This window comes from Salmo trutta, chromosome 2 (assembly GCF_901001165.1).
Source record: "Salmo trutta chromosome 2, fSalTru1.1, whole genome shotgun sequence".
NCBI classification, from domain to species: Eukaryota; Metazoa; Chordata; class Actinopteri; order Salmoniformes; family Salmonidae; genus Salmo; species Salmo trutta.
Window position 1 is genome coordinate 53,031,431 of NC_042958.1, and position 14,984 is coordinate 53,046,414.

Here is a 14,984-nt window from a genome sequence, read left to right on the forward strand (position 1 = left end):
GGCAGAAATGGAATACAAGGCCTTGTCTTTTAATCCATTCACAATTACTGTATACGGAATTCGTAGTATCTCACAATGTTGATGTTTTCCTGAGTGTATGATATGCTAAGATGTACACAGCCTTCATGGATGTTAGATGCCTAACTACACAAAGTTAATGAACAATGCCAGGTCAGGGATGCCCTTGTGGTGGTTTTCTGTTTGAATGAGCATGGCACCAGGGGAGGAATCCGAGAATAATAATGGCAGAAGTGGAAAACCTCAGACACACGAAAGGACAGATGGGATCTGGGATGTACAGAAGGAGCAGAATTTCTCGCAAGGCTGCCTCATTATTACGTGATACAGATGTTATTATGAATTATGTAATGCTAAGGAAACGCTACTGGTAAAGGTACCAAGACTCACTGCTTATGGGATTATCTGTTCAACCACACAGGGGCACTAGAGAGTCAATAAGACTTGTCAGACAGGCTGCTGGATGTCTGGACAAACAATGTAACACCCAGTGTTTTCCTCGTTGACAGGATAACACTGCTGTTAACTATTTATTTGGCACGCATCAGTAATGGGATGAGCCACAGCCTTGCGAAACACAAAACAATTACTTGTGTGGAAATGAAACATCTGCCAATGGAAAGAAATTGGCAAAAGCAATTATGCACAAAACTTAGATTAAAGGCACTGCCAATGTTTCATAAAATGTTATTTTGTTTAAGCCAAATATGGTTTCTCACTAATGATATGTCTCTTATAATGACATATTGTTTACCAAAACCAGGTTTATGTGACATGACACCTCTTATTGGGGCTCCCGAGTGGCGCAGCAGTCTAAGGCAATGCACCTCAGCATAAGAGGCGTCATTGCAGTTCCTGGTTTGAATCCAGGCTGCATCACATCCAGCCGTGATTGGGAGTCCCATAGGGTGGTGCACAATTGGCCCAGTTGTCTGGGTTTGGCTGAGGTAGGCCATCATTGTAAATAAGAATTTGTTCTTAACTGACTTGGCATGTTAAGTAAAAAAATATTCACCCCAGCTAGGAGGTTAGCTCTGATTGGTGGTGTTGATGTGAACAGCTGGTGAAAACCCTGAGAGGGTGAAAGTGTACCAAGCAGTGAGACTGTGGCTGCCTGTGTATTCTAAGTGTATTATAGGGTGGCAGGAAGCCTAGTGGTTAGCACGCTAGGCCAATAACCCAGAGGTTGCTGGTTAGAATACCTGAACCAACAACGTAACAATGTGCCCTTGAGCTCATTTTCTCCAGGGGAACTGTACTACTGTAAAAACAGCATATTTCACTGCATCTATCCCGTGTATGTGACAATAAAAAAAAACATTTTTCAATCTATCCTGCTCAAACGAAACAGCAAACACTTTGGCTTGTTTACCTTCAGGTATATCACTGAGAAATGGAGGATACTGGGTCACTATGGCTTTGGTCTTATTATTTTGGATGACACAAGCAATAAAACCCGAGGGGGTGTGGTATATGGTCAATATACCACGGCTGTCAGCCAATCAGCATTCAGGGCTCAAACCACCCAGTTTATAATAACTGAATAAATAGCTCTTGTCATCAGAGTACTACCCGGTCATTTCATTGACTGTACACCCATGTTATTGTGGCCCTATTTCTTACATAGAAAAACACATGTTCTTAAGTAAGAAGTTTAAGGTTAAGATGGTGATGTACTATTGTTCAAAAGTAGAAAACTTGAGAGTGTACAGTAAATTGCTTTGTTTAGTTAACAGAGCAGTGTGTCTGTATCTGGCTGAGAGCACCATGATCTTTTTATCCCTGGTCAAAAGGTTCCTCTCTCTGCAGGCAGAGAGGCAGGGAGAGATAGGGCTGGTTAAAGTTTAACCCTGCAGGCTCATAAAGCAGCTCCAGGACAGTGAACCTTTGGAGTTTGATATGATGTAATTACCGAATCACCCCAGTGACACGTTTCAAAATCACTAGAATGAAGGACTGAGTCTTCCGGGTGGTGATCTCTGAAATTGCTCAGGTAAGCTTAGCTCCCTAACTCTTCCTTGTTATGTCTCTGCTGCTTTGGAGATCTGCTCTCTTCCAGCATGCTGAGTCTCATTGAACTCACTGGGGATGTTTTTCGTTTGACTGATCTAACTGATCAACTGGTCAAATGTTGTGTTAGGTGACTTGTATGGTACTGAGGACACAGTCAAGGTAAGAACCTAGATAGAGGGGGACATGATTAGATGGTTTCATATAGAAGGTTGGTTGTCATTTTCTGTTAATTGTGTTGATGTTGTAGGCGTCACATGTGTGACATGTCTGACGGGGAAGAGCCTTGTTTGACATAGTCATATTGTTCACTAGTTTATAATTTTGTAGCATTTGTATGTGCCAATTGTTGATTCTATTATAGTCAGCGTGTAGTATTCACAGTAGTGTGCTTACAGTTTCATATAAGGCAAACTGATTAACAGTAGTTATTTTTGGTATGTATGTCAGATGCCAATGAACATATGGAACGAGTTATAGCTCCTTTTGAACTTTGAAGTCCTGTGGGAAAATTACACTCTCAGGGAAAAAAAGGTGGTATCTAGAACCTAAAAGGGTTCTTTGGCTGTCCCCATAGGATAATCTTTTGAAGAACCCTTTTTGGTTTTAGGTAGAAACCTTTTGGGTTCCATGTAGAACCCTTTCCACAGAGGGTTCTACATGGAACCCAAAAGGGTTCTACCTGAAACAAAAAAGGGTTATGCCTGGAACCAAATAGGGTTCTCCTATGGGGACAGCCGAAGAACCCTTTTGGAACCCTTTTTCTAAGAGTGTAGTAATAAAAGCAAGTAAACTGAAGAGACTACTCAAAATATGAAGTTAAAGTCCAAACTATTTGATATGATTTCCATTATAAATCTTTTTGGACTTGTTTTTCCAGCAGCAAACACGGCCAACACAGTGGCATTTCAGCCATGTGTGTGTTTAGCCTCAGTCAACAAAACTCCAAAAAGCAGCTACTGATCACCGCCAGACAAGGCTCCATCTAGTTATCTTGTTTACGCAAACGGTAACCAGGCTATCATGAAGAGAGCCCCAGACAGACAGAGAGCGAGAGAGAGAGAGAGAGAGAGAGAGAGAGAGGAAAAGAGAGAGATAGAGAGTTTACATTGCTTTGCAATGTAAACATGTTTCCCATGCCAATAAAGACCTTACATTGAATTGAGAGAGAGTATTGTTTATTTCACTTTTGTATGTTATTTACTTCACTTGCTTGGCAATGTTAACATGTGTTTCCCATGCCAATAAAGCCACTTGAATTGAAATTAATTGATTTGAATTGAGTGGAATTGAATTGAATTGAGTTGAATTGAGTTGAATTGGAGTTTAATTGAATTGAGTAATGGAGTCCTGTAGTAGTAGTATGGCCACTCAAGGCCTAGAGCCTCATAATGACATCTTCTCTCCAAGCCACCCAGAACAGAAATAGAACCTAAAGACCGTTTCCCTCCCCAGGTGTTTGCCTAGGCTGTAAGTGTCAACGGAACCCAATACCTCATCTTTGACTGTAGAGATTCATTTAGTGTTTTTCTTGGTCAGGAAATAGTGCTGTTGCCATGGTTGGCTGCCTACGTCAATGTTCTGCAAGTGAATGATGCCGAAATAACTCATCTCTCTAGACACAGGCCTGGAGAGTATCATAATGGCAGCTAATATTGAATTCACAGATGAAAATATATGACCTGGGTCCTAGTATTGTTACCGATGATATTGTGAAATCAATCTGAAATCTTAAATGAGAGTGTGAAACCATGTTCCCTCTGGCTTGACTGTGGTGAATGATGGTGCTCGACCTGAGAGCAGGTCAACTCCAGTATTTTTTTATGTTGCCTGGCGTCTTGACATTTTCAACAAAGTCTTCCGGAGAGCCGTCGAGGAGAGTTGTGAGGAGTGAACAATCAATACAAAGCCATCTTGTGTGTGTTGGGAGAATTCATTGTCTTAAAGGAGAAATTGGTTTGACTATATTTGGGGGAAGAAGAAGGTGTGTGTATGACATAATTTCTGTCATGATTGGCACTTGAGACCGTTTGAAGATGGTTTGTGTGGCCGTCACGTACCCTGTGACCCCCTCTCTCTCCCTCTTTCCCCATCCCTCTGATCTGGAGGAGTGAAGCCTTGTCATCACCAGCAGGACCTCTCTCTTTCTTTTTGATCCATATGTGTGGAAAGAAACAAAGAGAGGCCTCTCAATCAGGATGGAAATTCTTGCAACACTCAGAGTGACCTGTTTACTGTATCTTCCGACTGATTTAATCAACCTCTCACCAACTAAAGGGATTATCTTGAAGTGGACTATAGTTCGCTAGCGTTGGGCGTCTTGCTGTGTCTTGTGATTGGCCATTGAGAATCAAAGGATTGATTAAGGGGCCCTTATTCAAAGCTGTTGCTTAAGGACTTCCTGTATGTCAGTATACAGTATGTCACAGTATATGAGTGTGAGAGTGTGGGGAAGATGTCTATGGTGGTGGTGGGTGGAATAGATTGAGACAACGGGGCCTCAGTGGTTGTCTGCTGTTTGGCCTGAGTTGCGTTAATAATTACAGAGCTGTCCTTGACCTGGAACTGAATGAAATACGCTTCTCTCTACGTCATCATAAGATGGTGCATAACAGCTGAGTACCTGCTGGGGGTGCCATTCAGCCAAAATCATACCTGATCATCCTGTAAGGGTAATGGAGTGTTTTTGAGACCAAATGTGTCTCCAAAGGAATTTACAATACATAGCACATTTGATTTACTATATGTGTAATACATTCATGCGTGATAGAGTACTGAAGTTCTGAACCAGTTTAAGAGTTTATTCCTAAAAAGTTCAAATAGTAGCAAAAGAAGGCTACAGTGTGATTTGATGACACTTTGAGCTCCAGTTATGGGTTGTTTAGGATGTTCTCTCTGATGTGTTCTGAACTGTGATTTGATTTCAGTGAGCACCCCTAATTTCGCTGATTTATTGCTGACAATCGCTCTCAATGGAATCTAATCAAAAATCTGGGGATGGACTGACGGGCATGCAGAAAGAGGTCTCGCTGCGTGCGCTCATTCAGCGCACAGGATACCAATTACTGCAGGTAGGAACCATATCCAAAGCATGTCAGGCTTTTGCCTAATCTATGACCAAATCTATGAGTGTTACCATAAGGCCTCCACACAAGTCATCCTTCCTTATGGAGTTTATGTGTAATGTGGAGAAGTGGAGCTCTGATAAAATCTGAGGTCCTCCATCAGTTTTAAAACTATTCACGTGCGACTGAGCTCTTTCCCTTGGCCTTCGTTGCAATTATTGATAATGGGGCGCCACCCTCTGGTGAAAGACACAAATGACTGGATCCCTCTGTCTTACTGCTGAAGTCTGGTCCATGTCAAATTCATTGGTTGGGGATTCTACAGCTCATATTGCATTGTTATGGGAATTGTCTGGGCAATTTGTGCATAACTTCAAGGTCATACCAAACAAAGATATCTGGGAGATTTCTATATGAATGCTCAAATCTGTCATTCGGAATGAAACCTGCGTTACAAAGGACATTTGAGGTGGATCTCCTTACAAACCCTGTACTCCTTACAAACCCCTGGTTACTCACCATCAGTCCGTTGTGTCTACAGGAGAATGGTCAGAGGAGGTACGGCGGACCCCCTCCGGGCTGGGAAGGCCCTCCCCCAGAGAGGGGCAGTGAGATCTTTGTGGGGAAGCTGCCAAGAGACCTCTTTGAGGATGAGCTGGTCCCCCACTGTGAGAAAGTAAGATAGGTTTGCTAATTAAATCAGTTCCCAAAGTGTAACCTATTGTGTGTCCTTGGTTTTCAAATGCATCCACTTTCTACCTTTCTATTCACAGTTTGGGAAAATCTTTGAGGTTCGGATGATGATGGACTTCAACGGCAATAATAGAGGATATGCCTTTGTTACCTTTTACACCAGAAATGAAGCCAAGACCGCCATGAAACAGCTCAATAACTATGAAATCAGGTAAGTAATCACATGACACAATGGAATGAAATGGGGGAAAAAGCCTTGTGTAGCCTAATGGTTAGCTAGCACAAACATACACATGAGTCATGGAAAACTGAAAGCAGGACTACCAACACTCTCTTCATCACCCGACAGTAACAATATTGGATTTCATTGTGTGCATTGTTGACAAAAAATAAATAAATCTTTCCATTCAATCCAATCTGTTTATTCTCCAGGAACGGAAGGCTCCTGGGAGTGTGTGCCAGTGTGGACAACTGTCGTCTGTTTGTGGGGGGCATCCCCAAATCCAAGAAGAGAGAGGAGATCCTGATGGAAATGAAGAAAGTAACAGATGGGGTGTTGGAGGTGATTGTTTACCCCAGTGCTGCGGACAAGACCAAGAACAGGGGCTTCGCCTTTGTGGAGTACGACAGTCACCGCGCTGCAGCCATGGCCAGGAGGAAACTACTGCCAGGTACTAAACCCGTATTGTATACTATTAACAGTCATAGTACTGAGAATCCCAGTCAGTCAAGAAACAACATCGTTGTAACATAACCCTATGGAAGGACACAGTAAATCATACTGGACCATGATGACTTTGAGGCTTTGAAAAGAAAAGTGTAGATTATTACTTTGGGTGGGCTAATGGGCTGAAGTGTTGAACTTCCTGATCTCCTTCCCCAGGGAGGATTCTGCTGTGGGGGCACGCCATCGCCGTGGACTGGGCGGAGCCTGAAGTGGAAGTGGACGAGGACACCATGGCAACGGTGAAGATTCTCTACGTGAGGAACTTAATGCTGGCCACTACAGAAGAGACCATCGAGAAGGAGTTCAACAGTATCAAACCAGGCAGGTTCAGTTACAGCTCAGTCGGATAGTGGGTCACATTTGGGTTGAACAACGAGTTTCAGTATGTGACTGTGTTATAATGGGGTTAATAAGCAGATGTATGCTGATCTACAGGTGCTGTAGAGAGAGTGAAGAAGATCAGAGACTATGCCTTTGTCCATTTCACCCAGAGAGAGGACGCGATAAGCGCCATGGACGCACTGAATGGAAAGGTATAAACTCTCTCACCGGCCTCTCTCTCTCACTGGCCTCTCTCCCTCACTGGACTCTCTCTCTCTCTCTCACCGGCCTCTCTCTCTCACCGGCCTCTCTCTCTCACTGGCCTCTCTCCCTCACTGGTCTCTCTCTCTCTCTCTCTCACTGGCCTCTCTCTCTCACCGGCCTCTCTCTCTCACTGGCCTCTCTCCCTCACTGGCCTCTCTCTCTCTCTCACCGGCCTCTCTCTCTCTCACCGGCCTCTCTCTCTCACTGGCCTCTCTCCCTCACTGGTCTCTCTCTCTCTCTCACCGGCCTCTCTCTCTCACCGGCCTCTCTCTCTCACTGGCTTCTCTCCCTCACTGGACTCTCTCTCTCTCTCACCGGCCTCTCTCTCTCACCGGCCTCTCTCTCTCACTGGCCTCTCTCCCTCACTGGCCTCTCTCTCTCTCTCTCTCACCGGCCTCTCTCTCTCACCGGCCTCTCTCTCTCACTGGCCTCTCTCCCTCACTGGTCTCTCTCTCCCTCTCACCGGCCTCTCTCTCTCACCGGCCTCTCTCTCTCACTGGCCTCTCTCCCTCACTGGTCTCTCTCTCTCTCTCTCTCACTGGCCTCTCTCTCTCACCGGCCTCTCTCTCTCACCGGCCTCTCTCTCTCTCACTGGCCTCTCTCCCTCACTGGCCTCTCTCTCTCTCTCTCTCACCAGCCTCTCTCTCTCACCGGCCTCTCTCTCTCACTGGCCTCTCTCCCTCACTGGTCTCTCTCTCCCTCTCACCGGCCTTTCTCTCTCACCGGCCTCTCTCTCTCACTGGCCTCTCTCCCTCACTGGTCTCTCTCTCTCTCTCTCTCACTGGCCTCTCTCTCTCACCGGCCTCTCTCTCTCACTGGCCTCTCTCCCTCACTGGCCTCTCTCTCTCTCTCTCTCACCGGCCTCTCTCTCTCACCGGCCTCTCTCTCTCACTGGCCTCTCTCCCTCACTGGCCTCTCTCCCTCACAGGTCTCTCTCTTTCTCTCTCTCACCGGCCTCTCTCTCTCACCGGCCTCTCTCTCTCACTGGCCTCTCTCCCTCACTGGCCTCTCTCTATTCTCTCTCACCGGCCTCTCTCTCTCACCGGCCTCTCTCTCTCACTGGCCTCTCTCCCTCACTGGTCTCTCTCTCTCTCTCACCGGCCTCTCTCTCTCACCGGCCTCTCTCCCTCACTGGCCTCTCTCTCTCTCTCACCGGCCTCTCTCTCTCACCGGCCTCTCTCTCTCACTGGCCTCTCTCCCTCACTGGTCTCTCTCTCTCTCTCTCTCTCTCACCGGCCTATCCCAGGACATGTAATGTCATGGTGACACATGCTTTAATCTAAGCGACTCACAGTTGGCACAAATTCAACACATTCAGTTCATGTGGGAATCAAAGTCTCATCCCTACCAGGCTCCAGCCGAACGATAAGCCATCAGAACCAAGCAATGTCATACAACAATGCATTATCCAGCCACAACCTGCCTCTACACGGAATAGATCCAAATGTCAACTTCTCCCCTAGCTGGTGGATGGCTCTCCCGTGGAGGTGACCCTGGCTAAGCCGGTGGATAAGGACAACTACGTGCGCTACACCCGGGGTACAGGTGGCCGCGGTGGGGCCCTGCTCCAGGGGGAGTATGCCTGCACACTGGGCCAGGTGTATGACCCCTCAGCAGCCTACCTGGGTGCCCCTGTGTTCTACACCCCCCAGATATATGCTGCTATTCCTAATCAGTTCCGCTTCCCTATTGCCAAGGGGCTTGTGGGGGGCCGTGGCCTGGTGCGCACGCCCTCGGTCAGAGGTGGGTACCCTCTCTCTGATTCCTCTCCACAGCTAATCAGTGAGACAGACACATATATATATATATATATATATATATATATATATATATATATATATATATATATATATATATATATATATGGCATTTATCTACCAATCTGTGTCTTTGAGTAGCTGATAAGGTCAATGGTATCTGCTATAATCACTTGAGATATCCAAATACAATGCAAACCAGCCTCAATGGGTAGTTTCAGGATTCAACTGAAATTGTTTTGTTTGTTTGAATCAGAGAAAGCTATAAAGTACTTAATTCAGTCTGGAGCCAAATCCACATTTTGCAATTATATACTGTATGTTGTTTCATTAATGTTTGATTTCCTAATAGAGATAACTTACCTATGTTCATGCATTGAGCACTATGAATAATGCTGTACTGCTTTATAGCAGTAAGAGATTTCGGATGCCTGACTGTCATTCAGAATTTGCTCTCCAAAGCTGCATACTACAATCTAGTATGACAAGTACGATCATTCAATCAAGTTGGATATGGGGGGAAATTGAACATGTTAAAAATGGAATCGCTGTACTGTGCTGGCCTGGATGACCTATGATCAGTCTTTACAAGGTATTGATTGCCTCCCAGGTGATTTCTGGTGATTTGATTCGATATAATGCCTTCTTGCATTCCTAGAAATTTACATGAATGTACCTGTAGGGGCAGCGGGCATACGCGGGATGGGTGGTCGTGGATACCTTGCCTACGCAGGTTTAGGCCGAGGCTGTGCCACCTACCAGCTAAAGACAGACAAGCACCCCGAGGACAAGCTCTTTGACCTGCTGCCAGGCATGGAGCTCACACCCATGAACCCTGTGAAGCTTCCCAGTATCAAACACACACCACAGGTACACACACACACACACACACACACACACACACACACACACACACACACACACACACACACACACACACACACACACACACACACACACATCCAGACCTGATGAGAACTGACGGGACAACAAACACATACTCACTTAATTACTTAATAGCCGTAAATAAGGTATTCAGCATTGTGCTCACACGCACTTAATTACTTATTAGCCGTAAATAAGGTATTCAGCATTCTGCTGACACAATAATTGAAATGTTTCAGAAAAACACATCTATTGATGTTTCATGTCTTCTTCCAGATCTTGGAGGATGTGTGTCAGAAGAACAACTGGGGGCAGCCAGTTTATCAGCTTCACTCTGCCATCGGACCTGACCAAAGCCAACTGTTCCTCTACAAAGTCACCATTCCAGCTCTGTCCACCCAATATCCAAATGTGTAAGAAACACAGCCACATCTAATATGTTTCAGTAGTGGCTTCCTATATCAAAGGATAACATAACCCTGTAACCTTCTCCTCTAGCATTGCAATCATTTAGCAGACACTTTAATCCACAGTGATTTACAGAAGCAATTAGGTTGAAGTGCCTTGCTCAAGGGCACCCCGGCAGATTTTCACCTACTTGGCTTGGGGATTCAAACCAGCAACTTTCGGTTACTGGCCCAACGCTCTTAACCGCTAGTCAACCTGCCGGCTTCCTCTATCCAAGGATCCCTTGGATAATATAACCCTCTAACCTTATCTCCCTTATCTCCCTTCTCCCCCTTCCTTCCTTCCTCCCTCCAGGCATCCGTTCACCCCAGCCAAGCTGTGTACATCTGTGGATGAGGCCAAGGTTCATGCTGCGGAGCACGCCCTGCATACCCTGGGTGTGCAGACAGAGGGTGCTGAGGCCTCCGCTGCAGCCGTTGCTGCATTCCCAGGTATGTTGTGAATGTCCGTAAGACTAACCATCATACCACCCTCTCTCTAGAGTAGGTTGCTTAGAACCACATGACGGTATACACTACAAATACAAACCAAACCAAAGGCCGTTCATGAATTACATATGTTGGCAAGTGAAAGTTTTTGATTAAAAAAACTTGTTCAAACTGAACATAATACAGACTCCACAATAACGACAAGATATGAGCTTGAACAACTGAAATGCAATTTGAATAGCTATCTCACCCATGACCCGTCTCCTGATCTGCAGGTTACACAATAGCGAACACCTCAGCCTCAGTAGCTGCCTCCCAGCTCAAACAGGCCGTCTCCCTGCACCAGGACATGGCAGCATACACTACCTACGAAGGCTATCCCGCCTTCACCGTGGCAACCCGTGGAGACGGTTATGGAGTATTCTAGGGCCATCCTGGAACGTCATCTCATTCACCAGCATTCATTCGTAGTTCAGACTATATAGAACTACACTGAACAAAAATATAAACGCAACATGTAAAAGATCCCAGAAATGTTTCATACGCACAACAAGCATATATTTCTCAAAAAAATTTTGTGCACAAATTTGTTCACATCCCTGTTAGTGAGCATTTCTCCTTTGCCAAGATAATCCATCCACCTGACAGGTGTGGCATATCAAGAAGCTGATTAAACAGCATGATCATTACACAGATGCATCTTGTGCTGGGGACAATAAAAGGTCACTCTAAAATGTGCAGTTTTGTCATGCGAAACAATGCCACAGATGTCTGAAGTTTTGAGGGAGCATGCAATTATCATGCTGACTGCAGGAATGTTCACCAAAGCTGTTGCCAGAGAACTGAATGTTCACTTCTCTACCATAAGCCACCTCCAACGTCATTTTAGAGTATGACCGGCCTCACAACTGAAGACCATGTGTAACGATGCCAGCCCAGGACCTCCACATCTTGCTTCTTAACCTACGGGATCTTCTGAGACCAGCCAACCGGACAGCTAATGAAACTGTGGGTTTGGACAACCAAAGAATTTCTGCACAAATTCTCAGAAACCGTCTCAGGGATGCTCATCTGGGTGCTCGTCTTTCTCACCAGGGTCTTGACCTGACTGCAGTTTGGCATTGTAACCAACTTCAGTGGGCAAATGCTCACCTTCGATGGTCACTGGCACGCTGGAGAAGTGTGCTCTTCAGGGATGAATCCCGGTTTCAACTGTATCGGGCAGATGGCAGACAGCGTGTATGGAGTGGTGTAGGCGAGCGGTTTGCTGATGTCAACGTTGTGAACAGAATGCCCCATGGTGGTGGTGGGGTTATAGTATGGGCAGGGATAAGTTACAGACAACAAACACAATTGCATTTTATCAATGTCGATTTGAATGCACAGAGATACCATGACGAGATCCTGAGACCCATTGACGTGCCATTCATCTGCCGCCATCGCCTCATGTTTCAGCATGATAATGCATAGCCCCGTGTCACAAGAATCTGTTCACAATTCCTGAGGCTGAAAATGTCACAGTTCTTCCATGGCCTGCATATTCACCTGACATGTCACCCATTGAGCAAGTTTGGGATGCTCTGGATCGACATGTACGACAGTGTGTTCCAGTTCCCGCCAATATCCAGCAACTTTGCAAAGCCATTGGAGAGGAATGGGATAACATTCCACAGGCCACAATCTAGTCTGATCAACTCGATGCGAAGGAGATGTGTCGTGCTGCATGAGGCAAATGGCGGTCACACCAGATACTGACTGGTTTTCTGATCCACGTCCCTACTTTTTTTTAAGTATCTGTGACAAACCGATGCATATCTGTATTCCCAGTCATGTGTAATCCATAGATTAGGGCATAATTAACCCACTTATTTCCTTATATGAACTGTAACTCAGTAAAATCTTTGAAATTGTTGCATGTTGCGTTTATATTTTTGTTCAGTGTACATAGTATCCATTATGTGTTTTCATTTGATTGTGTGGATCTATTTAGTTGTAGAGGAGGGCCCTAATTGGATGTTGTAGAGTCAGCAAATTGTCAGAGGTAGTTTTGATTGGTTCTTATGTATTTTATCATTATTTTGACAGCCAAGACTTTTTTTATACTCATTGTCTATTTTATGATACAGCTGCTGGTTCATAGTGACGGACTAGTGGTCTCCTTTGACCCAATAGTGTAGAAGTTGAAGTTTCCCCATTTAAGTTGATTAAATTAGCCCTAAAAGTCTTATTTGGATTTCCTGATAAATCATCTATAGAAATATAGTTTTTAAATGTCAGGGATTTCTCGTTTCAAGGATGACTTTTACTTTCTACCTAAATGTGCTGCAAGTACCTTTTGATGTTGTTGCACGGTTGTACATTGTTAGACTAAAAACACTGCCGTGGTTCAGTCACTTTTGATAGTGAGGGGTTTCTTTTGTGCTATTTGTGTCTCAGTATTTACAAATGCAAACACAGAAAATGTTTCCCTCTCTTTTTTGCGGAAAATGAAATCCATCCACAAGCTGCTGTGAAACTGAACTGCCTATTTTAAGATGTTAAGGGTTTGTCGTCTATGGAAAAGTGTTTGAGTCATGTTATATTTATGTCAAAATGTATTGTTTTACATTGGAGTAATATGTCTGGAGTGTTAACTATGGACAATCATCTTGACAAAGATCAGTGTCATTCTATTTAGCGTATTTCTCTTATTGCCTTACACCAAACCTAGGCCTGCGAACATGGACATAGGAAGTGTTAACACACTTCTCAGCGTACAAAACGACACTCTGATAAACATAAATGCCTAAGCAGTGACAGTATTAAAGTGTGTAAAGCACTTCGAACGTATTTTTTATACCAGAAATCCGACAATATTTGTATAGTTATATTGTTTTTGGATATTTCAAATTCTTTGTGCCTCAATAATTGATCTAAAAAAAATCACAGAGGAGAGAAATAAATAGAAATCTGAAATGTAAGGAGAAATGGGAACCCTTTTGTGAAACAACGTGTAGTACAGCTTGGTCATTCTAATGTTTCAGGATCTGTAATTGCCTGTGATAAATGAACCAATTGCATTTTGAGACTAGCTTTCTTCACTTTATTCCTTCTACATAAAACTAAGAAGTGTGCCACAATATTTAAATCATTTCATTCTATTCGAAATAAGCACTGTACATAATTACACACACACACACAAAAAAAGTGAATAAACTGATCATAAACAAATGATCTTCATATCCATGGGAGATGAGCTGTGGAAGGGCACTAAAGCTGCCCTACATTCAAAACATATTTCCCCCGTCATCCTGTTGAGCTCAGCCTCCATTCAGCCCAATGGCTTGTTGTCCGTCAACCCAAAGGCCGGTTGCATATTGAAGCACTGGTCATATTTAGTGCTTCAACACTGTACATACATTGAACTGCATTGAAATAGAGATCATAAATACATCATCAAATGTGGGTCACTAGAAGTGTACACTATAATGTGCCCTATTTGTTCTTACTCAGTGACCAGCAGTTAGTAATAATATGTTATTTTGGAGACTCTGAAGAGCTCTGACACACCCCTATTCACTGGAATCACAGGATCTGTGATCCCCTTCCTCTGTTTGTAGTGTCCAAAGTGTCTGATCCGGTAGGAGAAAGTCTGGGCTCACAGGAGGATGTGTCACTCAATGGTAACATTACTCTCTGCTCCATTCTTTACCCAGTTAAACCTATTGTGAGAGGAGAGGAGACAAGAGAAGAGAGAGAAGAGAAAAGACAAGACAAGAAAGAGACAAGAACACTAAAGACATGAGGGCTCAGTGCCACCTTCCATTCACAACCCTCACCTCTACCTCTGATGTCGTCAGGCTGATGTTGACTGAGCTGATCAAAGAGACTGTGACCTCGTTACTGTCACACAGAGAGACATCAGGCTGTTGGCACAGGAGAGTTCTGATCTTTAGAACACACTCACCATGACCACACCATGGAGGTTAACAGTAGACCAATACTGCCCTCATTGGACAGGGCTAAATCGAACACTAATTGGGCGAAACAAGCTCTAAAGACCACCCCTTAGCAACCATCTGGCCCAACATGCCACTGTTTCTCTCAAAAATACTTCTTATGCTTGCAATTAATTAAGACCCCCCCCCCCCCCCCCACTCAGACCTCTCCTAGACAGTCCTAGCAATTGCTCTTTGCTAAGAAGCTATTTTTGTTTCTTTTTGACCATTTTAATTGAAAACAATCACAGTAAAATATGTAATTAATTGTTACCCAGAAATGATTTGATATTGAGATAGAAACAGCTGCGTTGGACCTTTAAGCTGTGTGGTGATAATCAGCTATAAAACACTGACAATTGTATCAATAA

At 44.3% G+C, this 14,984-nt stretch overlaps 1 protein-coding gene across 4 annotated transcripts; it reads left to right on the top strand.

The window, feature by feature from the left end:
- Window positions 1–1,903: 1,903 nt before the first annotated feature.
- Window positions 1,904–14,984, top strand: LOC115157050 (APOBEC1 complementation factor-like). 4 transcript variants are annotated; one of them, XM_029704965.1, is made up of 12 exons: window positions 1,904–2,011; window positions 4,956–5,099; window positions 5,635–5,769; window positions 5,867–5,997; window positions 6,219–6,457; window positions 6,670–6,834; window positions 6,949–7,046; window positions 8,562–8,841; window positions 9,514–9,725; window positions 10,017–10,153; window positions 10,503–10,639; window positions 14,332–14,984. In XM_029704965.1, the coding sequence occupies exons 2-12, from the start codon at window positions 5,001–5,003 to the stop codon at window positions 14,418–14,420; spliced, it is 1,722 nt and encodes a 573-aa protein (XP_029560825.1). In that variant the 5' UTR covers window positions 1,904–2,011; window positions 4,956–5,000; the 3' UTR covers window positions 14,421–14,984. The 4 variants fall into 4 exon arrangements, with proteins under 4 accessions (XP_029560825.1, XP_029560807.1, XP_029560817.1 ...); XM_029704947.1 differs by lacking the exon at window positions 14,332–14,984 and adding an exon at window positions 10,912–11,165; XM_029704957.1 differs by lacking the exon at window positions 14,332–14,984 and adding an exon at window positions 10,912–11,063 and having other exon boundaries at window positions 9,538–9,725.

What these genes read in the sequence shown, in the direction of transcription:
- LOC115157050 (XM_029704947.1), top strand. Translation starts at nt 5,001, where the DNA reads ATGGAATCTAATCAAAAATCTGGGGATGGACTGACGGGCATGCAGAAA. An exon ending in CTCAATAACTATGAAATCAG is followed by an intron (nt 5,998 to 6,218) that starts GTAAGTAATCAC and finishes TTTATTCTCCAG; the next exon opens with GAACGGAAGGCTCCTGGGAG. An exon ending in TGGACGCACTGAATGGAAAG is followed by an intron (nt 7,047 to 8,561) that starts GTATAAACTCTC and finishes CTTCTCCCCTAG; the next exon opens with CTGGTGGATGGCTCTCCCGT.